At 34.1% G+C, this 25,580-nt stretch overlaps 1 protein-coding gene across 1 annotated transcript in view; it reads right to left on the reverse strand.

The window, feature by feature from the left end:
• The window catches only part of LOC142981377 (uncharacterized), a 110,161-nt gene that overhangs the window by 17,726 nt on the left and 66,855 nt on the right, over window positions 1-25,580 (reverse strand). The window contains exon 3 of the mRNA XM_076127264.1: window positions 1,643-2,610. Within this exon, the coding sequence (XP_075983379.1) occupies window positions 1,643-2,606 (964 nt within the window). The 5' untranslated portion in view covers window positions 2,607-2,610. The remainder of the gene's footprint in view (window positions 1-1,642; window positions 2,611-25,580) is intronic.

Here is a 25,580-nt window from a genome sequence, read left to right on the forward strand (position 1 = left end):
AGTGTCAGTATTTTGTGAAAAAGTTTTCAGCTACACATACTGTAAATGATTTTACTTATTCATGCATTACTTGCCGACAAAATGTCATGTGACAATCAATAATTTTATAAGCGCAGTAAGTATACAATTGCAAATACACTATTAAGTTTTGTATTTTTTCATCGATACGTGTGTATGTATTTGAAATACCAGACAATATACTTTGGATAGACTATAATCATAAAATAACATGCAATTCGCCTTCAGTTCAACACATTTCCGGCAAGTCTGGAGCTTAAGGCCTTACAGCCTTAAAGTCTGTATGATCTTTAAAGCTGTAATAATGCATATAAAGACAATTTATTTTCTACAAAAAAGGGCTTTTATCCAATGGCATGCAACAAAGAGTCAAATAACGAAACAACAGTTTACAAAACATCTAATCAGTTACAATGTACTCGCGTCGTCTCGCACCGTCCATACAAATGGCACGGAATGACACAGTCTTCAGCCAAGTCAACGACCGGTTACGTAAACGACGGACCATCGGTGGCCTTGGCTTGCATTGTAAGGTGTCCAGTTTAGGCGACAGGGCAATGAAAGTGAAGCCGATCGAATTGACCTGCGAGGGTAACGGCTAATGGCATTTTGTGGTCTTGAATGCCTATGCTCGTCGATAATTTGTAGTATTTTCTGTTAACTGGATGATGGGGTGTCTACAGCAATTGAAAAGTTGTGGTAAATTGTATTGCTGTATTCGACAATTGTTTAAACTAAGGGTGAATATTAAGAAAAAAATATTCACACTGGGTTCCAAGAAAGACTGCTTGCCGCAAAAGTGTATAGCACGGATTCGCCGTTTTGTGTTTAAAGACTGCATTTTTTTATTTAACATAATATAAAGAGATCGGAAAACAGATCGACTGTGACTGAAAAGGACTTAACTCGGCATTCTACTTATCATTGAATCTGTCTTTCTTAATAATATTCTGATTTCAAGCGTTAAATCAAATAGATTTTATCCTCGAAACAACGTAGTAAGAATAATAATAATAGCAAAGAGGATAACCCCAAGGATTTTGTAATATAGAATCTCTAGAATATTGTCTTGAATAAGGAAGATTGTTACATGATGTACTATTGTTTATAAAGCAGTTGCACAAGAAAATGGATGAGCAACCAACCAAAGGTCGTCACGTAACTATCATAAACATCTTATTGTCGATGAAGGAAAATTCAAATGATCATTTTCTCATGCGTAAGTCACTACATTTCCTTAACATTACGAAAGAGGCTGTATAATTTCTATAGAAACGTCATGAAAGATGAAAGTACCTAATCATATGTCAGGCGGAAGCTGACCCCAATATACCTGAAAAGGCTACAATCATTTATTATGATTAAAATAATAGGAATCTACACAAGCGCATCGCAACTAATCATAACGTACTTCTAACCTATTCATTAGAAAATGAAGGATCGTGTCGCAATTTCAAATATGTTGCTGCAAACATTACAAAATATACGTCAATTCTCTGTTCAAAACTATTGAAAAATTATATAGCAAATCCGGAGAACTTGTGGTAAGACATTCAAAACTATTGTCCATACATTACTGTGTAATTTGTATAGTAAAAATTACCAAATAAATGTTGAAACTCACCTTTATTACTTGCTGGCCAAATGTTACTCGTCGCGTTCTTTTTATTCTTATTCTCTCTGAACATGAGAATATCCGGTACCTTGTTCAGTTTGTTATCCTTCGGTATTATGTCCGGCGCCCGATCCACGTTCACTCGCACAAACTCGCCCTTTAAAACCTTTGGCTGATTGTCTTTCAAAGCAGGTGGTTGAGGAGCCTTCGATTTCTTATGAAACAACCTCTTTCTATCAGACTTTACCGGAATTTCTATATCTGTATAAATAATACTATCTATTTCACCAGCGTCATTTACATCGTTCCTTATTCCGATCAAACTCATCGGCTGATCGAACCGAGTGTTCAGATTCTTCTGTTGCACTGATATATGAGTCACTCCATCGTTATCAGTCATCTGCATCAAGTCGTATTCGTTCCGTCCTTTATCAAACAAGTTGTAGTCATCCATACTATTCTTTCTACTCTTGAAAATATCATACGTTTTCTTCTTAGAAAATAGATTTTCACTGCTCGAATAGTTGTTCGTGTTCTTCGTGAGTCGGTTCCGCATTTTGAAGTATTTATACGTGAAGTATATCCTTTTGAAGTCTTGTTCGTTCTCGAACTTTAATGCGATCGCCTCCTTATTAAGGTTTTTGGTTATGTAAAAGACTAGAGTGTTGTCACAATTAGGATAGTTCTCGATGTTAACACAGTTTGAGATATCGTCTATTGAGATGTTCTCACATTTTGTTGATTTCAGTTCTGTGTAGTCTTTGATTAGTTTTTTGTCTTCTTCGCTGATGTCTTCTTTAGTGAGGAGCTGTAGCTGGTCTTTCTCGTTGAAGCCGACGACGATGTTGTACGCTTGGTGGGAGGTCGGCTTGTTGATGGTCAGTATGTCCAGCTGTTGGTTCGCGCTGTGTATTTTCTGACGAGCGACGATGGCCGCGAAGCCGCCGGTCCGGGCAGTCTTTTTCACCGTCATTTTTCTGTAACAACGAAAATGCAGCTATTAAAATTTTGTCAAAATACTACTGGCTTGTTAATACTTTTAATATATCTTGCGCACGATATGTCCATTAAATATTTCTACAAATCAATTCTTACTATTTTTGTACAACATCTCAACCTAGTTCCGATACACTGACCTATTGAACTTTTTCATAAGTTTTTTGACTCCAACGATATTCCGACCAATCGATTACAATCTACGTGCATCAAACTGCAGATAGAAAGCCATTTTAAATACCAATGAACCACTGACATCCTTCATTAGAAAAAATCTCATAAAACAATAAAAAATACAGAATCAGAATAAAAACTGAACAGACGAATCGATACTCAAATAATTACGATCAATCAACACTCGATATTTCAATCGAGTCGATTCGATACCCATGAAAACGTATTGGCAATCTATTTCGAATCGATTCTTACAACCAATATTGTTCGAAATATCTTAAATTTCGAAGTAATCTTATAATTGTAGTGTTAGCACTTGACTTTCTCTTGCTTTCTTCCAATAGATACGTAAAAAGATGAAATTGGACACAATTACGATTGACTAATAGCGAGTGGGATGTAATTATGTTCAATGTTATATTACATTTTGGTGAAAACCTCTGTAAGTACTCTTGGCAAGAGAAACAAAAAGTGCTTTTACCTTATTTAACATTTTTGTCCTCATTATATTTCTAATTTTGGTGTGATTTAGTTCTATTCTCGAAAACCATTATTAAGAGGAGCAATATCACTGTCCAGCATCGGTTATATCGCACTATAATTATTATATTAGTATTGCCCGGTTCTTACAAAATAAGTAAACTTAATTTTAGAAATCCAATTATAATAAAATAAGTTTCCGTGAGCAAATCCTCTTATAAAAACCAGTCACATCTCTAATATAAATATCTATAGCCATAATATACGAATCACGGAAATAAAAGCCCTCAGTATGTCATTAATATTTTGATATTTATTACGGAAGTGACAGACCTCAGGTAGGTTAATGCGCACTTCAGATCGTTAGCAAAAACGTAACGTACATCTCAAATCATTAATCACCTAACTAGTTACGTCTCCAATACATTTATATAACGCGGTGTTCCTCATCACAAACTGGAAGTTTCAGTTAAAATCACAATTAAAAACAATGAGAGAAAGCGTCGTAAAAAATAATATCGCGATAGACAATTGTTGGGAGCGTGTGACACTTGGGAAAAAAACTACTTCCTATGAGATGAGCAATGAATTAGAGATGCCATCTGCGTGGTGCAATGTACAAGCTGGCAGCTGACACATCTATGAGAACGGCAAGGTTATATAACAAACACAAGTCTAACCCCCGGTATCTGAAGTTCATTTATCGGTAGTTTATCTATTTAATAGCGTTAAATTTCATATAAAAAAACGCTATTGAATAGATAAACTACCGCTAAATGTACTCGGTAACCAGGGGTACAACCATCAAGTGAGTTGAGTATCGTTTGTTAAATTGCTGTAAAGATGGCCCAATATTACATTTTATGACGACCCTTTTTTAGTGCTAGTTTTAATTAATTTAACAGTAATTAAGGACATTAATTTGATGTTTGTTATGGTCTAGTTAATCAAACAATACACAATAACCTGCTTTTTCGATATCGTAATCGCACCTTCAAAGTTCGTACTTCGTACCACACTTCGAGAGGCTTCCACAATGGTTTATTTCGTGAGAAACCACTTTACATAATATGTAGTGCACTTCCGAACGACAGAGTAAAGTGGGTGAACTCTTGTAACAAACATCTGCCGTGTTATTGTTACAGCGGACAAAATTTTAATTATGACGGTTCATAATTATATTATCTGCAATGAAGCTTACTTCATAAAATTACGAAAAGATTTTGGGTTATTTTGTTGCGACATCCTCGTTTTTAGGTTTCCGTAGTTTTGGTTTGTTGCTTAATATCTAAATGTAATAAAACGGATTCTACCTTTAGAGGCTTGATTAGGTAAATGAGGTAATTTAAATGCTGATTGTTGTCAACCAAAAAGTAAAGGACGACAAGTTTAGATTTTAATTAAGTACTATCTTTATGATATGATAATGAAATCTAGTAAATATGGTATGTATTTGTAATCAATAAGTATAATTTAAACTTCTACCCGCAATTTCGTCTGCGTGAAAATTGGCAAGATTTCTTGTAGTAAAAAGCATAGTGTTTTACCGGGATTCAAACATAGGACAGTGTCAAATTTTATGAAAATCCCTTCCCTCAGTAGCTCTTCTGATAGCCATACTTACGCTCAAACTTTTTATTATAAAAGCAATATCATTTATTCTTATTGAGTGTTAAGTACCCACGATGAAGTAAATATCTTTGACAATTATGTACTCAATCACAAACTCCGTTTGATGAGCTTTATTAACTAAAGAGATCTTTATTGACTGATTACTCACGCACAATGTAGAGTAAACCTAATCTTCGCAATATGCAAATAAGAGTGGGCGATCAATTAACAATATTTACAAGAATTTTACTTAATATTCGTTTCCTTATGGTGATTAAGATTGACTTATAAATATTGATATGTAGGTAAGTGAGCCTATGGAGTAGAATTCAACAATATAATCTGTTTAGTCATGGCGTGTGTTCTTGCATTACCTTATATGTGTATTGTTGAATATAATATGGAATAATTAGCAGATTTATTTACAAAATTATCACCTTGATCATTTAGTGCCGCCCTAGGTAATTAATGTTATTAAATAGAGATTTAACTGCAGTTAAAACATTTATATGAGATCGGAAACCTGTATACGGTGACTTCTTCGGAGTTTTAGATAAGTGTGGATTTAACTGAAGTTTAAAACAAATGAGATTGGAGACCACTAAAAGTGTCTGTAAGGCACAGTTATCATAGAAGTGACTAAGCCTAAAATACAGGCGTAAGCCTAAAGAGTGAAATGAGCATGTTCAATCGTCGGACTTCAAAACAGAAATTAGTATGACAGAAAAACTCAGTTTCAATATTTTGACCCAACTTAGAACCCAAGACCTCTATGCAGTAACAGAAGAAATCGTATAGTAAAATCAGTTCCAAGATACACTTACGAAAAGCCGCTCCACATTCCCATACTTACGTTTTAGCCCTAGAAAACGTACTTAATTGTAACAACGAAGACACGGAAACAATTTCCAAGCGTGGTCATAATCTCAGCAGCAGTCAGTTCTCATACACACGCAGTTTTCACTGTGACAATAAGTCTTCACATAATTATATATACTTTAATATCGCGCTGTACAAATACTACTGCATGTTTCATTTCGTTTCTGTGTTATGTAAAGTGTTTGTTTAACTTTTATGAAAAACGAGGAAGCTTGAGAAATTGTGTGTGTCTTAACTTTGTTGTCGGTGGGATTTTCAGGCTTATCACTTCGAATATGACAGCGTAATGGTTTACGAATATTGATTCTCCTTTATTTTGGGATGGTTGTATATTGATTCACCTGTATTTATATTATTGGTAAATGAATAAAATAAATATATCAGAAATAATGTTATGTAGTAGAAACCTGAATAAGTATGACAATTTATAGGGTGTGCCCACTGTTTACAGATCTCGACTTTGCATGTCGTTTATCATCCCAGTTTCCTGCTTCCATTCTAGGAGTATCAAAAAGTTTTACTATTGTACTAAGTTGAAAATGACAAATTAATTTACATTAATTTCTCTCACCGATTTTAACTCTGGTTATCAAAACAAATGCCCCCGAGTTAATCACCTTCAAAGCATAACACTTTCTTTTCATGTTATTGCTAGATTTTTAATTCATGTGTCATTTAAATGAGACTTTAACATAAGTGCAACGACCGTCATTAACATAATTATAACGAGTTTTGTAAACATAATCATAAAAGTATGTAAATAATACTTAATACTTAACTCATAAAAAAGAACTAAAACATTTCAGTCGAGATTAATTACTGATTAATTATTATTTTTATTATTTATGCAAGCACTTACATTACCTTAGGCCTTATAATACGGTCCGTAAGAGATATTTTCTATAATAATTCGTAGTTTACTTTCGTTAATCAATGGTAGTTTTTTCTATCTTTATATATATAATTCTTCTGTAAGTGTGTATGTCACTGAACTTCTCTTAAACGACTGGACCGATTTGATGAAATTTTTTGTGTGTGTTCAAGGGGGTCTGAGAATGGTTTAGATTCACAATTTTGTCCGCTGGACAATGTTTTTTTTATTTATTTTTTATGGCAAAACAACGTTTTCCGGGTCAGAGGGCCTACGATAGTTGACGAAAACGAAATTTTGTCAAATATAGAAAAAGATTTTTACGACCTATTCCTATTCTGCAATTTAAGCATGCGTTATATTATTGAATAATAGTTCGACCGGGACTTTAAAACGCATAGAATTGTGATAAGAAACAAACGAATATAGTTTTCAATGTTGCATAGATATTAGGTAGACATCAATGAAACCGATTTCAAAAAGTTCTAATTACAGCAATATACCCCAATGCTAAAATGAGCAGAGAAACATAATAATATACTTCTTTATCGTCAAACATAATTTATTTACCTAACATCTACTTAAGTAGTTCAATCTTATTAAGTATCCACCCCTATACAATCAGCAACCTCGCATCTAACCACACAATCTATTTTTATCACCAACAAATTGACACAGCATTAACAAAGCACTATCATAAGGGCAGCTCCATATAAGGCTCACTATAAAAAGCTTTTACTAGGTCAATTGGCATTAAAACCATGATCATTGATCATATGTGGTAGTTACATATCCTTATGCATCTCTTCCGAGGTAACGTATGAGTGGTCTTGTAGGCCTTGTGTGCACCGACCCTTACGCGGTAGGGCTGTCACGTAAATAAACTGGAGTGAGTACCTTGACTTTGTGGTTTAAAGTGGATCTAATATGTGAGTCATGTGAGGTTATGATGTGTCTTCGTTTGAAATTAAAGGTCTTATGGGAGTTTTACAAGGTAAATTGCTACATGTAAGGAAGACAGGCAGGATTTAATTAGGAGGAAAAAGGTAAAGGTTGTTTTTTGAGAGATCAAGGACCAAATAGCGACATTTGTTACATGTAAAACAGATTAGTACTTAGAAAGTAAAGATGAGATATGACAGTACGGAATATTACGGAAGATGATGTGGGAACGAGGTTTTTAATCGGATCTAAATAACGCTATGGAAGAAGAATAAGAAAGTTACGCTTATCACCACACCACATCTAGTGAAATATGTACTTAAAGCAAAAACATTATCTTTTTCCAATTATAAATACATGGAAACAATCAATCGCACGATTACAATAAAGATTAAAGGAAAATCACTAACCAGCTTCGCGTTAACCACACAAAAAACCTACAATCAACCAATGCACAGACCATAACTAAAGACGGCAATAAAAAGTGAATCGTACAAAATCTGTAAGCTCACAACCCTACGAGACAAGGCCGAGTACAGGTCATACGGAAGAGAAGTGATTTGCAATGAACTGTGAAATTAAACCGCATCGGACTTCATTATGGATATCGGACCTTCATTGTATTACTTTGTAATAAGCATCCTTTGGGAAAAGGTCAGCTGTTGCTAAGTGCGGTAGAGTTGCGTTGTGTGTGGGCGTTATAAGTCAAATTGTGCATTACCATCCGTCCCGATTTAATTCGGATAGTCCAGCGATTTTCTATCTGTCGGTACTATCGAGTGTCGAGAGTTTGACGTTTAAAATGAACGCTAAAATTAGCATCTAAGGTAGAGGCGCTACAAAATTTGTTGAAAGCTAGCCAGTTGTTGTTAATATTAGGAGACGTCTCTCTAATATTCTTTTCATTTTTCACCTTCATACAACAGAAATATTTGCGAAAAATTTAGATAAACACAAATATTTCGGTCTTGAACAAAAAAATTGGCAGATATTCATGCAATTATAAGAATTCGGCTTGTATGTAGATATAAGAAGACGAATTGTGTTGTAGATATAAGGTTTTTATGTCATTTTTATTATTTTCTAAAAAGCTATTGTATACAAAAGCGACAGAATCCCGAATCTTAACACATTGTGTGGCCACCTTTTAGCAAGTAACCCGATATTCGATTGTTTTTTATTTATCTACAGCTGGTGATCAAACCGTCGGGATAGTGCAATGGCCAGGTGTCGGTTTAAAGGTTCCATATTTTTTCTTTTGATACGGGATTATATAGTCCAACAAATTATAAGAGAGTAGGTATACAAAAAATCAGAATTTAAAACATTGGTGCAGCTGTGCATTGTTTGATGCAGCTATTTTTTGTTCTAATTTATAGTGCCATGAACTACAATCTAGATAAATTGTGTATGCCTAGGCTCTACTAAGTTGTCGAACTAAAGAACATTTTTATAGAGACATTTAGAGCACTATAGATTATCCTTAAATGAAGTATATCTTTAAATGAAGAAGAAAGAGCAGTGATAGCCGAGTGGTATAAGTTGACACCTCCCACGCAAGTGGTCGCAGGTTCGAACCCGAGGCAACACACCAATGACTTTTCGAAGTTATGTGTGTATTAGAAATAATTATCACATGCTCCAACGGTGAAGGAAAACATCGTGAGGAAACCTTGCATGCCTAAAATTTGTTTAATACATTTATTGAAGGGCATGCAAAGTCCCCAACCCGCACTTGGCCAGCGTGGTGGACTCAAGGCCTAAACCCTCCCTCATTACGGGAGGAGACCCTTGCCCAGCAGTGGGACAGTAATGGGTTAAAATTTTTTTAAAATATCTTTAAATACAAATATATATATGAGTGCCAACTATATCTTTAAATGAAGAAGAAAGAGCAGTGATAGCCGAGTGGTATAAGTTGACACCTCCCACGCAAGTGGTCGCAGGTTCGAACCCGAGGCAACACACCAATGACTTTTCGAAGTTATGTGTGTATTAGAAATAATTATCACATGCTCCAACGGTGAAGGAAAACATCGTGAGGAAACCTTGCATGCCTAAAATTTGTTTAATACATTTATTGAAGGGCATGCAAAGTCCCCAACCCGCACTTGGCCAGCGTGGTGGACTCAAGGCCTAAACCCTCCCTCATTACGGGAGGAGACCCTTGCCCAGCAGTGGGACAGTAATGGGTTAAATTTTTTTTAAAATATCTTTAAATACAAATATATATATGAGTGCCAACTATAAAATATCACAAACGTGTAAATGAAAAAGACCTTTTCTTTTACAATATTTAGCACATTGCAACATTGCAACTTTGTAAATACCTACGCATAATTCAATAGCTGGTATCATAATTCAGATAACGATACCATTCAATTACAGCCAGTTATTTATATATTACGTGTACAAAATGAATAGATATAAAATTTATAAACGAAATAACAATGAGGTACAGTCTAAAGCAAAAATATGTATACACTGACACATATTTAAGTGTATTATTTGAATGAAAATATTAACTTAATCATTGTTATTATTGTCCAACAACTTAGTAGAGAGACTTGGCATGCAGTTTATCTAGATTATAATCTTTGTTCTGTGTATTTCCAAAATAAAGGAGCCGTATCAAACAGCCACTATCAGCTCCCTAAGCCAGGGGGTCACCGATGGTCACTTCTGCCAGCTGCGAACCTTGCATACAAGGCTCACTATTAGTTTTTGGACAGTCAACGAGGACTATAAAGTTATGGTAGGTATAATTACTTTTAAACTAATAAACAGTAGTAATTTTACTATGTTCATTCATAAAATGCTGTTGAAAATGTGCTAGCTGTACGTATTTTTGCTTTCGACTGTACCTATACAAAGGTGTGAATAACAATTGACCGCAGTGGTTATATAAAAGTACTATCAAGTTATTTGTAGTATTGGCATTCTATTGTGTAATTGATTATAAGTTACGATTGTTATGAATAATATTCATCGATTTGCCGGGGCTTTGTTAATAATTACAAATATTATTTCGAAAAGTCATTTAGTTTTTTTGTGGAAATGATTAATTGAATGTGATAAATTAAACAGTTTATGATGACCTCTTGAAAGACTCGAGACTGTTTTTCAATTGCATAATGAAACTAAATGACTTTCCGAACAACCTAATATAACACAGACATTGATAAGGTTAGATAAACTTAATTAGATTTTTTGTGTCTGCGTACCCGTTTGTCATAGTTAGATTGCACTTAGTGTTAACTAGGAATGGCAATTTCAATCTCGGGAATTTTCAAAGTCGAATTCGTACCTTAATAATATAATTGTGGTATTAGATGCAAAATCGCAACAATATCTCGTTGAAAGCTGCACTATCGTTAATGCTAATATGAAAATAACTTTTATAATGCTGCTCCATGCTTCTGTAGGTACCAACTAAGAAGGTATTTCATTTATTTCGAACAAAAAAAGAGAATTAATAAAAAGTAATAATAAAAACGTTAAATAAAAAAATAAATAATAATAACGTAACAGAAAAAATAATAACAGATATAATCGTATGAAATATGTCTCCAGACAAGATGTGATTAATTTCCATAACAACAATAGACAATAAATTATTCTATAAATAATATATTTATATCCCAGTTAATGCATTTTATAATTTATTATTACTTCAATATTATAAATTCTAGAAACAGCAGAAAACATAGACGAGTGCTCTTGAAAGTATGCAAAGTTCCCAACTCGCACTCGGTCAACGTGGTACTAAGACTCAATGCGAATTTCCTCATTAGGGGAGAAGATCCTTGGCCAGCAGTAGGGCATTTATGTGTTAAAACAACAGTAAGTGCATCCGTCGTTACTAATTTCGAATCGTAGATTTACTATTATATATTAATGGGTAACTTTATGTACGCAGAAATATGAAACGCTAAGTCCATCACAAGGTACAATTAATTACAAGACGCGGAAGCATTCTGAGACAATTCGAAGCTAATTGTGGCTAATCTTGTAGCACAATTAAATAGACAAGCCGACATCTGCATCTGAAATCTTCACAAGAAAGGTGACTTTCTCGATGTTCTCTGGAAACCGCGATATCACCCTGGGAATAACACACAATACCCTTATTGTGTAATGTACCAACATTACTATAACATTAACAAAGTGATACTAAACTCTAAGGCTTAGTAAATAAGGTCGTGTTTATAAAAGCTGTGTGGAAATGTATCGTGGTTCAACAACACGTTTTGTCTTAGATAGTTAACGCAGTGGCATATGTGACACTTTACATTTTATTACGGTTATATAAAATTTATATTGTATGTTTTGAAATATGTAATAAAGGATCATTAATGTTCTAACATAGCCTGAGAAAAACTGCAAAGAATTAAGAAACAAAATAAAACGATAAAAAGTTACCTAGAGCAACATTTCTTTTTATTTTTTCACATATCAATCGAACAAATGAAGTTCAATTATAAGTTTATATTGACAATGTAGAGAGAGAAATTAAGTACATCTGGGGGCACGGAAGTGCCCCCGCAAGTCGAGCAAAAAAAAGCGGCACGGCCGTAACATCCTTTTCTCGAAGCAATTCGGGCTATTTTCGACCCCCCTATAATGTCGTTGTGGATAAAACAAGAAGCCTGAATTTTCAGCAACTAATTATTCATTGTATAAACACGGTATATTTAAAATTTCAGTCAATTTGAACCAGTAGTTTAAAAATGACAACTTGTTAAAATTTTGAATTTTGTCACTCACTGATTCACTGACTCACTGACTCACCGATCATCAAAAGTCTAAGGTACTTCTAGCAGACCTAGAAGCTTCAAATTTAGAATACAAGTAGGGTTTAGTGTCTTAATCATGGGAAAAATTAAATATTTTCTAATTTCAGTCCAGTTTTCTAAATACACTAACTGCAACATTAACTTTGTAATCCCATATAAATGTATAAGATTACAAGATTACATTTGCAGTTAAGAATAATTAGTACTGTAGAAAATAATAAATAATTGGTGTAGATAGGTACATACTATACGAGGCATAACGGGAGGGGATATAAGGTGGGTAAGGGTGTTTAGGCCATGAAAATGAAAACATTCCCATAGGAAAATATGTTGAATTATAAGAAAAAACGTCTTTCCATACAAATTGGACTTATGTTCGTTCTACAAAAAGAAGTGAGATGCCACCAAAAACATTCTGTAAAAACCTCAAGTCTCGCAGCTCAGTCTTTCTGGCGTAAAAAGTGGTGAGATCTATATAATACCAAGTCGATTAATCTATTTCGTCTCTACTTAAAGGACCTCTGTCTTAAGTTATTACATAAGTTATTATCATGCCAATATTAAAACTATTTTACGTTTAAAACAAATAGATCGACTTGGTCATCGCATGATTTGTATGTAAGTATTACACTACACAGCACGACGAGAAATTAATGCTCCTGAAATTTTTATGGCGAATTTGTGTTTTCATGCGATGACCAAGTCGATCTATTTGTTTTAAACGTAAAATAGTTTTAATATTGGCATGATAATAACTTATGTAATAACTTAAGACAGAGGTCCTTTAAGTAGAGACGAAATAGATTAATCGACTTGGTATTATATAGATCTCACCACTTTTTACGCCAGAAAGACTGAGCTGCGAGACTTGAGGTTTTTACAGAATGTTTTTGGTGGCATATATTTTAAACGAAACATAATTGATAATAAATTAATACAATTTCAAGTGTTACACTCAATTAAACGATATTTTAAATTCAAGAACGTCGATAATACCAACTCACACAAATCTATTAAGCAATACCATTAATCTAAAGACAAACTAAACTACCAATTATAATAATATTGACCCGCTAAACTACCACACCTCCATTCACTGAACATTAGTTTCAAGTTCAAACGTTCTAAGTAAAGTGTATCACAGAACATTACGACGACGATTATAATGTATGTAGATGAATTCATTAAAAGTGAAATCTCTCGACGAGTTTCTCATTATTTAGATAAGAGCTTATATCTATTTTCTTTCTTATGAACGAGTATGATTACATTTCTTAGAAATGCAACTTCAATGACATTTTCTACGCAAATGGCCCTGGAAATCTTGTATGGTCGTGAACTTTCGATGCTGTCGCGAAGTGTCGAGTTTGTATCGAGTGATTGACGTTTGGACGATGTTTGTTTAGCTGTTTTGACATAATTTATGATAGTTTTTAGATAATTTGGTAAGTATATAAATTATTTAAAGTGTTTTAGTGCATGAAATCTTATTCAATTTTGTAAGAGCATTTAAATGTGAAAAGAAGAACACTATGAAAAATTTGACATTTGACCGATAGAAGTTTGATTAAAATTGTATCGAAATTTTCTTATCGTAAGGTTTAGATCTCTCCTTTTTTACTATTCTGAGAGCACGCAAGATTATTTTTTAAATAAGTAGTTACAAATGCTAAGTTAAAAATAAATTATAATAAGTATACTTATGGTCAGAGAGTAGCCCAGTTTTAACGTGCATGTTTTTTTATTAGGCTTTTTTCTTTCTTTATTTATGACTAATTGCCGGACCGTTAACTGCGGGGTACTATTGAACTTGACCCCAAATAAAATTACTATATTTTTTTGTATTCTGTTATCTTAATAGTCATTACGTAAAATCTTTAAGGTATGCTATTGTTTGTCATGATGTCCAAAGTTCGATATCGGGTAATCGACCAAGTCTGATGGTATTGATAATTGATTTGTTAATAAGTCGATTTTTCAGGGTTTCAGTAGATATTACGGCCTCAAGTGTCAAATATATGTGTCAAATATATGTGTCAAATTACATTCAGTCGTTCAGATCTTTGGGCATGTATCTATTTTCCAATATTATTAGTTCCTACTTTCCACCTTACATGTACATCTCCGTTGTTTTACATAATATACTTTACTTATATTAAATAGAAAATGTTCGCAGTGCTTCAGGTGTATTTATATAACACGTGTTCATTGATTATTTAGTCATTAGAAGCTAACTAGGTCCCTCGTCGTACTGACGTAATCCTAACACCTGAGATTTAAACCGGTTGAAGATCGTAACAAAAAAACATAGTTTATGTGTCGAAAGACATTGATTTTAATAAAATATTAAGAAAATAAAACGTTCATATAAATAAGGAAATAGCGACAAACTCTGTAGAAGATTGATCTTCCTACTAATGATATAAGTAGTTTATCCAAGTAGTTTTAGTCACGTTTAAAATACTTTATAGCAACATTTAACGTTTATACATCCTCCCTCATTACGGGAGGACCCCCTTGCCCAGCAGTGGGACATTAATGGGACAAAATTTATTATCATTTATAACAATTTAAGATTTCGAGGAAAAGTCAAAGACAGACTTAATAATATAATTTTCTCTCGGATAATTCGCAGGTTTTTATAACGAGTAGTAGATATTCCTAGGCCAATTTTTTTAAAAAGACTGTTATTTAACTGTGAAGTAACCTTTGCATGTAGCTCATATAGCTAACTTTTCCCAACGATGCAAAAGGCGTGCTTCAAAACTAGACCAGCCACATTAATTTCATTGGTTAATACGACTTAGCCGCAATATTTTCCTCACCGATACACCTCAATTAGGTTGAGTCCGTTCCAAATGTGTGTGCAATGTAAACAATTTACGAGTTTTGTTTTCACATACACATTTTAGCCTAGCCTTTCTTCCAACTATGTTGGAGTTAGCTTCTAGTCTCACCAGATGCAGCTGAGTACCAGTATTTTACATGAAGCGACTGTCTATCGGACCTCCACAACCCAGTTACCTGGGTTATAAGACGACACCCTTCGGTAAGACTGGTGGTCAGATTTTCAAGCTTCTGACTACTGTCAACGACTGTCAAAGATCCTTGAAAATGACAGCTGGGACCCAGAGTTTAAAGTACCTTCCGAATGGAGGAACTCGATACGTATAAATGGTCACCCATCCACAGAATTACCTTGGCAAGCGTAAACCTCAGAGATCGATCCACGCAGCTGTTACTAAGCTATGAGCTCCTCAGTATTCACACGTATGTTTATATATTAGAAACTTATAGAAAGCAAGTGTAGGTGCGTCACATAATTGGGCGATAATTAGTCGATCTTGTTTTGACGCGGGACAAGGTGCGCGGGAGTCGCATGATTAACACTGTCGTAATAAGCAACAAGTAGGAGATGAAAGGTTGGCTGTTACACCGAGGTATCATTTATTGATCGTGGCAGGTAATACCGCATATGATTTTTTATGTGAGTGTTCTAGAAAACGAACAAATTGCGTATAATTTTGGCTTCTATTGCGTATAAGTTTTTAAATGCAAATTATTGATATTTTGTTTTAATAAAACCACGAGCGGATTTGCTTTAACCAAATCCTTGGAGACCAAAAAAGAAGGTTATCTACTGGCGGAATTTCGACTGCGTACCCGTTGGACCTCCAAGTTTGGACCTCACTGACTATCATGACCCTTTGGACCTCCTTGTGCCGTTTCGACCTTAAAACTTGGATTTTGCCTATACTTTAGTGCCCATTGGACCCCCTATTAAACAACGTGTTCCGTTGGACCCATTTTTTTACATCTTCGTATGAAAAGCTAAAGTACAATCGTGCACAAAAGTGAGACACTTTATCAGAAATAAAACACGATGCAATAAATAAATCAATATGTTTATTCAAAGATATAAAAGCAACAACGTCAGCTTTATAGGTTCAGGGGTTTGGGCCCTGCGTTGGTGACTTAGTGAATGAGTCAGGACTTTGATTTTTATATGTATAGATAAAATAAGAAAAACAATTGGACTAAAATCTATAACAATAATTAGGTAACTTCTGAAGAGCGTCCATAAAACAAAGTTCCAAAGAAGACTAAAGTGTATTATTATGATTTTTTTTATTTTAATCATAACCAATGTTACTAATAATGACACATTTTGCACCGGCTAGTCGACGGTCGGCTGGTCGAGTCGTGTGTGTATGAACAAATTAATTAATATATAATAATTTGGTGGAATGCTAGCATGACTAACTTTACAAATTCACAGTATGGTAAGTAATAATTGTTCAATAATTAGCAGAGACAAATTAAATATAGAAATAATAGTGGTATCAGAAAAGAAAACCACGGAGGATTTGAAATATACATCCAAATAAAATCACTTAAACATGCAACAGATAAAGTAATTTAATACTTACCAGGTACTTGATTAAAGGTTTCCTTGTTTTCTTATTACTTGTGATTATCACCTTTTACCACACGGAACTTTATTGCACAAATGCACACACGTCAACAACTTACAGCTCCAACTAATTGTAATGTAATGCAAAATGTCACTGTTTTGTTTTTGCTGGCCTGCGATCCCTCTAATACTCACCCCGCACCATACCCCTTTGTCTACTCCCTGCGCCCGCGCGCCGAAGAGAGCGAGGAAAGGTCTAGCTTAGACGCGAATTTGCCTTGCGTATGTCCAAAAAATGATAATATTCGATTGTCTATTTTACTTATAAAACATAAAGTTCGTAATTCTTTATTTTAAACTGACTCTGACTTCATAGATTATCTTTGAAATAAATTGATGAAAAGTTTGTTTTCGTCAGATATTAGTATTTTTTACAATAAACAAAAGATCTTATCTTCCAATATGAATCGTTTAATGTACAGTTCGGTGTGAGACGCGGCGCGTACGCAGACGCGTCGTGTTCATCTACTTTTACTTTATATCATGTCGAGAAAGTAGTTGATAAACGTTCACGTCGGGCCCAGACACCCATGTCTCATACATACTAGCCATATTTACGACTCTTTATATTTGTTTGTAGAGTTCATTTTCCTTTAAAGGTAAATAAGCCGATATCCATCACCGTGTTCAATTCGTCCCTTCAAATTGAACTGTTTAAAAAATTGATGACGTTTTTGATGTTTTTTTGTTATTGAGAAGGAATATTAATAGTTTTAAAGGAATATAACACTAAAGTTAGGTTTTGGTTTTAAACTATTCTCGATCATAGTAAAGCGAAACAGTAGTTTCTGAATTAGAATTGCTTACTTTAGCAGTAAAATTTATTTCAGCTAATTATTACCAGTAATCACAATTTCGAGAATGCCTGTTAGCTAAATATTACCCAGGTGCGATAAAACAGGTTTAATGGGAGTTCAAAATATCTTATTTATTGTTCAATAAACTACAAGTACCAGGAAGGCAGTGCGGCGAGGAAGTGGCAGTGCTGGTACAATAGGTGGCAATAACAGACTCGCTGACTAACTTGCGTGAGATTGTGCGAGCATGCACTCCCACGGGCACCGGCCACCAGATCCTTGCGTCCGATCTTACACGATTATTTACGATGCAACCCGAACGGAATGCACTTGCTTGTTTATTGGCAGATTTGAATTTAGCATTCTATTTATTGGCTAAGTTCAGACGGGTCAAGTCGTATTGAAATTATGCAACGACTAATGACGCACTTCACTGTTATATGACGACTATCAAACAGGATATTCAGGCAGCTTCTGTGAAAAGTTTTGCAACTGAAATACGCAGGTATTTGTAAATAACGGAAGATACCGTCTAAAAAATATATTATTTTTATTATATGTCTTGTAAACAGAATTTCTAATGAATGTAGCGATATCACTGCCTATAAAATATAATAAAAGAAATTTATTTCAATTCAAAGAGAAACATTTGTGTAAAAGTAAAGTACGTCCCTGAAATGGCGTTGTTTTCCATAGGACCAGAATAGAAATAAAAGGAAAACGAAAAGCCAACAATAAATGCTTCTATAAAGAAAGTATCCCAAACTCGCAAAATATCAACAAAATACTCTTAATATATTTAAAGTCATTTAATTTCTCATCAACATTGGACGCAAATATAATAAAATATTCAATATTATGCACATACGGTGACAGTCACTTACATAATTCCCCGGCGCATCTGTCAGTTCAGTTGAATAACATCTCACCCAATCAGACGGCCAATTAAAAATAATTTCGTATTTATTTGCTTTAGCGCGCCAATTAAGTGTTATGTTTCTGACAGAAATATCTGGCATTACGTTATTTGAGACAGTCGATATGTTTCACATTGATTTCTTTTGAAAAATGCCAATTTGTGAACAAAATTTACGATCGAGAGTACCTAGAACACAAATTGGACATCGTTGTTTTGTCTTAATGCTGATAATACTTATAAAAAAGTTTGGGTACTTTAATTTTTCCACGCGTTACTTTGACACTGTTTTAATCATTTTAATCTTTTAATTTTTACTAATTTCTTTTCAGAAGAAATAAATCGAACTAGTATTTCGGATTTTTTTTTCAGGCGTTCTTGTCAATGCAATACTTACTAAATAATTTAATTACTTGAAGTGCCTTGTTGCATTGTCAATACTAAACCAAATAAAAAAATATATTTATAGACTTTATGTACCGTGTTTTGTAATCTAACACTATTTGTTAATTTTACAAAAATGTCAACATCGCTCATATTTCTCTCGCTCAGTCTAGACAACAAAGATCAATTCAATCAAATATTACCAAACGTTAATATCACGTATCAATAACATAATATATGGTCAATTGATCATAAATCACACATTGACAATTTGATGATCGTGTAATGTGGCTTTTATAAACCTATCACGATACGTGGAACACGATCACATTATTGTATAGCTCTCATTTTATTAGATAAAACAAATTATAGTGTGATTTTATAGAGCGTGACAAATAAACATCAATTATTTTAATATCTTATTAATTTACGAACACGATACATCATAAGTAATACTTCTTACCTACATATGTACAGACTAAATGATATACCTGCTTTATATAGTTTAAACTATGTTTTGTACCCAATACCCTATATTGTTCCACTATTGGTCAAAGATCTCCCCCGAAATTCTCCACCTGTTTTTTGACATCTTACCTCATCTTTCCACCTACAAGTAACCAAATAAGTATACAATTTATTTTTACTAAAGAATAGTCTCAATCATAACAAGTCACTTGTCTGCATTCAATTTTAACTGAAAGCACTGACAAACGATTCCTTTTAATAAAATATTACTCTCAGTCATAATTCAAATTAAATACGCCTAAGGAAACAAACTAACTTCGAAGCTTCAAAAGCACAATTCCCAGAAAATAATCCTGCAAATGGCGTGTAATTCCCGCGCTCGTAACTCGTCTTACATAGTTATCGTCAGCTGTATAATGTCCACAGGAACTGGTCAATAAATCACTTGGTTCCAAGTTAAAATGTCCGCAAATTAGTCAGTCTTTCCCGCCATTTGATAACAGTAAGTGAATGATAGCACTTCAGGAAGGGCTCAGGCAAATGAGCACAAAATGGCCACCGGGTTGCTAATGTGTACAAGAAATGCAGGAAATAAGTCTTCAATAGAATCTGCATTTTATTATAAGAAGCTTTATAGTGATTTTGCTGGAATCGTTTGTTAAAGTTTATTCACGTAGCTTAAAAGTTTAACTACTTTTGCGACGATATCAATAATTTTCCACGACTTTACTCTAAACAAATAAGTTTTAGGAAGAGGTAGATTATTGTGCTCTAATTTTATCTCGCGTATCAGCCCTATAAAGTATTAATGAAAAAAGTTTAACTCATATTTACTTCAGGTCTTCAACGTTTTTCATGTTGAAAATCAACTCATGAATCATCAAACTGGGTGAGTTGAAACAAACAAACAAGTTTTTGAAAAATAATCCTGGAATAGGTTTTTAAATCCTAAAAAGAACCTACACAATGGGTGATAATTCTTCAAGTGATTATGTCAATAAACATTCATTTCAAACACCGTTTAAACTTATCCAACAACACACACTTATGTCACATCACTTCAAGAAGTGTCAAAGTGCAGTCAAATGAGTTTGACACTCGACAGCCGGTGTGGTCCAGGTGGCGAGCTAATGCAGTGAAAGTCTAACGTTACGTAATGTGAAGATGATTTCGGTATTTCATGGGCATCCAGGAAGTCTGTAAGTGTTTATCACGTTAGGCAGCTAGCCGTGGGAAAATTAGAGTTAACGGGAAAAGGTTTGGATGATATGCAAATGGCGATGCTTTAGCCCTGCTTTCCGCGTCTGGAAAGGAGTCATTCTAGGCTTATTCTCTCTGCAAATGGGTTGGTGTTTCTATTTGTAATGATTTGAATAATTTTAGGCTTTGCGGTTTGTTTAAGTTCATGTATGTAGCTTGAACACTTACTATGCATGTTAGGTCTTTAGTATTATGGACTGTTGCAAATCGTGCTACTTGCAATAATATTTTGGGCATTAGCAAAAGGTTATCTCATTTTTCATTGGAATTCATAAAGGAAAATCATTAAAGTTGTACTCGTAAAAAGTTCACCCAAAATTTTCATGCAGTGAGAATTTTACGTTAATAATGTTGAAATTAGCATTATATTGTTATAGATAAAAAAATATGTTAGGCACATATTTGATTACAACGACACTTCGATAGCACGACACTTTTTTTCGCTTTAAATAATACATTTTAGGTGTATTTTCTGTGTGCCCAACAAATTGCTTGGCATTGAAACAAAAATTTAACACATTCAGTGTGAATGATGCTATAATGTAACATTCTAAATTAAAATAATATTAACCTTTACAATAAAAGTGACAGATCATTACTTGAAGCACTAATGCTCTTGATACTTTACAATATTATATCACACGTGAAATAACGATAAACGATCATCTTCCTTTGATCCGCATTGAGTATGTTGCATAATAAAATGATTATAATTGAGTTCTAAGTGTTTCCGTGTCAAACTAACAGGGAGGCTGGTCAATATTATGTAATAGTTTTGATACTTTAAGTGCGGTTAGGAAAGCACATGTGAGCATGTGTGCTCATCGAAAACAAAATTAAATACCAGTAGTTGTGTTCATTTGTATTTAATACTATTCGTTTACTATAGGTACGAATAATAAAAAGGTTGAAATATTGTCCATACTCGTGAACTACACTGTTGATCAATTTTGGAAAATACTTTTATTAATTGGAAGTTAGGGTTTTCCAAAGCGCTGTATGGTCCTTTTATAGTACTAGGTTTTCTCCAAGAATTAAGCGCGACAAAGGATTTCTCATGTATAAATCCAGTTTGTAAACTGTCTGTTTACCGAATTTCATCTAAGTCTGTTCAATAGTATTTGCATGAATCAGTTACGGCATCCTTTCAAAATTTCGCATTTATGATATCAGTTGAATTATATTTGATATTATTTGATTTGATGCGGGAAATGCAGACACTTCTATCAAAAGGTTTTTTCAGACACTACAGGCACCTTTTCATCCAGTATTTCACGTGAACTAACTCACGAATGTCCCTTTAAAGTTCTCAATTCTTAGCCCTTCTTCGGCTTGTATAGCAAGGAAAGGTTACGCCATTGATGTCAACTTTGATGTATACTCTTCACACTAGCCCTTTCATTCAAATAGTACTGCGATTTGAATAAGTCTGTGGACAAATTAACCGAAACGAATTAATGGATGAATACACTAGATAATACTAATTAAAGGTCATCACACTGGATGTCAATAAGCTTTTCGTAAGGAAATCTTTAGCCATTTACAGCTTAGATTAAGAAATTTTGTGTTAGGACAATGTTTTTGCAGCAGTACATAACATAATCTTAAGCAAACTTTTTTCAATTGGGAACAAGCTTGTATACCAATGATGGTTTTACAGCCAAGAACAATCGGTTATGAAAATATTCAGGCTGAAACTTGGTTAGATCAATAATAACGAAACAGAATTAAAAATGTCGCTTTGTTTGGTATCTTGTACTGCCTTATATATATACCTTCCAAAAATACATACATAAATCTTTTGCCTTTTGACGACATTACAATAGGTACATTTCGCTCCTTCAATGCAAAAGGGCCACAACTCAAAAAAAAATGAAAATCGTTTTATTGCAAAAATGATACCTGAACCGACTATATTTTATAGTAAAACAAAAACCCCCATCATTTTTGCTTATTTTATGGCTGCACTGACTTACTGCCCTTTTTGCATTAGCTCACTTTGACAGGTAATGTCAGTGCAAAACAGCCACTTTGTAAGTTGCGCCCGAAGATTCAACGCAAATGCTCGTCAGTTGCGTGAAAAAGTGCCACAATCCAAAATACGTCTGTGTTCGGTGCAAAATTTCAAGTTCATGTGATTATATTTCACAATACAAAACTGCCATATTTTGGAAAACGTCCTTTTTGCATTCTAATTATAGTATTTGTTACCATATTTTGTAATACAAAAATGCCATATTTCTGAAAACGACCGTTTTGCATTCAAACACTAGTATTTGTTATTATATTTTGTAATATAACAGTAGCATATTTTGAAATACGTCCTTTTTGCAATAAATTATTGTGGAATAAATAATTATTTTTAGCATGCTACCATGGGAAGGCCATAAATATGACCGTTTGGCATGATAATAATTTTAGTTTTCGTTAAAATTTTCGGAATAAAATTTAACATTTTGATGCAGGGAAAGGCAAGGCGGGACCCTTCCCTTTCAAATCGCCCTTTTAGCGGCAAGATCCGACTAGTCCTTTTCAAATGCGTCTAGGTCATCCCGCCATCTCCGTTTAGATCTCCCGCGTCTGCGATGACTATCCTCTGGCATCCAGTTGGTAGATATGCGGGCCCACCTTTCCGGATGCATGCGGATAATGTGGCCGGCCCAGTTCCATTTCAACCTGGCGGTCTTCTTCCCTAAATCGGCTATGCGAGTTTGGGAGCGCAGTATAGAATTTTGGACGTGATCTGTTCTTCTTACATCTGATATACTACACTCCATTTCTCTCTGGCAAACCTTCGGTTTCTACTTTTGGTTTTCCGTAAGGGACCATGTTTGGGCACCGTAGCTTAGGACGGGTAGTATAAACATTTCGACGAGCTTCCACTTTAGTGACAGTGGAAGGTTACCTTTCATTAGCTCTTTCATGGACCAGGAGCTCTTCCAGGCACTTGTGACACGTTTGTCCAACTCTTTGTCCCGTCGGTTGTTAAAAGAGGTTATCTGGCTCAAGTAAGTGTATTCGTCGACATAGTGTATGACGTGTCAGCCTACCTCGACCCTACGTTTTGTGTTGTTGGTCATAACCTGGGTTTTTGTACGGTTCTTACTTAGTCCAATCTGAAGGCTTGACGTGCTCAGATCTTTGAGCATTGATTCGAGTTCCAATGCAAAGGAAGAGAAGAGGACAATGACGTCTGCAAAACGAAATTTTGTTAACTGTTTGCCACTAACAACAATGCCTTTCGATTGCCGCCAGGCTCCTGAAAAAATTTCGAGGGTGCTGGTAAGTAATTTTGGAGATAGCGGGTCTCCCTGTTTCACGTTTCTTTGGATTTAGAGAGATTGTTGTATATTGCTTTGATGAGTTTGATGTATGTAGCTTCGATCCTTCATAGTATCTTTAAGAAGGTCCTGGTTATGGAGTGATGATTCTATGGCGGAATGACTGATGCTGCCAAAAGCTTTGGAATAATCCACGTATGCTAAATATAAAGGTTTATTAAACTCATAAAACTTTTCTATTATCTTATTTCTTTAATACTCCTGCTGCACTCAGTCTACCCGTCACGTTACCCATTGATTGATGATGATGATTGATGTTTAATTTGACTAAATAATGAAAGTTACGCACAAAGTTGATCTTTATTATATTACTTACTTAATAATAAGTAAAGATTTTTTAATTAAGATTGTTTAATACAATGTTTTCCTGGTCTATTCACTTATGGTTTTATTTACTAATAAGATTTAACTTTTTGATACGGTTTTTTACCAAAAAATGTACAATAAACCATTTTTATTTGCAAAACTGTGTTTAATTTTTGACATATTTTTCATGATATTGGTTCAAATTTTGAATGCAAAACGGACTTATATGCGTTTTTTTCTTAATAGGTAACAGCTATTACAAAGTTTATATTGTAGATAGATAGAGCTAAAAAATACGCATCTAATGATATATTAACATCTTATATTTCATTAATAAATATATAAAATATTATAAAAAAACAGTTTCAAAAATTTGTTTTGGCTGTCCTGTAAAATTTATAGTTTTCGATTTGTGGCCCTTTTGTATTCAAGGAGCGATTTGCCTTCAAAATAACTCACAAATGAGTTTAACTTTTCAACATCTCTATCAAGGAAGTAATTGAAAACAACACAAAATAAAGTTCGCAATCGTGTCCAGTTATTGCTTTCCAACAAAACGATCACTTGCAAAAACTGTTTACATTCTGATACCAACAATAGGACGATATGACAAAAAAGTCTTTATTGTTTACAGATGGGAACAATGTTAGCAACGAGTGACGACGCGGCGACGGCTCTAAGTTATTGCATGAAGTTGGTCAAGAACATTCTAATTTTATTTTTATAAATTTTTCAATTTAAATTGTTGCATTAATCTATGTTAAAAGCTGTCTCGTTGCCTTTTTAGTTATTTCGAAAAGTGATAAGCTACGTTTCCAATTTTAGCATTTTTTGCTGATGTAAATAATAATAGTCAGTATTGTACTGCATTGAAACTATCTTTAAAAAGCAATTTTGAATATAAATATAAAATTTTAGAAAACTGCTTATGCCTAGGAAGAAAAAACTCTTCAGATTATTTTCTAGACAAGAGCATAAAAATATAAATTTTAGCGAAAGATCAATAAAAACGTGACCAACTCTTGCATAAATAAAAACAAAAAACATTCAAAAAAAGAATTGCCTAAGTAGCAATAAACAGCACGCGCTTTACTTTGGCACAATGGACTGATTTCTTTGCCTCTTTTCACGTTCCCGCGCACAGATGATAAAGCTTGTTTTTTTTTTAACTATGGCGCGTACAATAAGATGAAAATGAAAGTTTCGATTAGTTTTTGCTATAGTTCACTTTCGTTGGGCGCTGTACACATAA

Source organism: Anticarsia gemmatalis, chromosome 20 (assembly GCF_050436995.1).
Source record: "Anticarsia gemmatalis isolate Benzon Research Colony breed Stoneville strain chromosome 20, ilAntGemm2 primary, whole genome shotgun sequence".
Lineage (NCBI taxonomy): Eukaryota > Metazoa > Arthropoda > Insecta > Lepidoptera > Erebidae > Anticarsia > Anticarsia gemmatalis.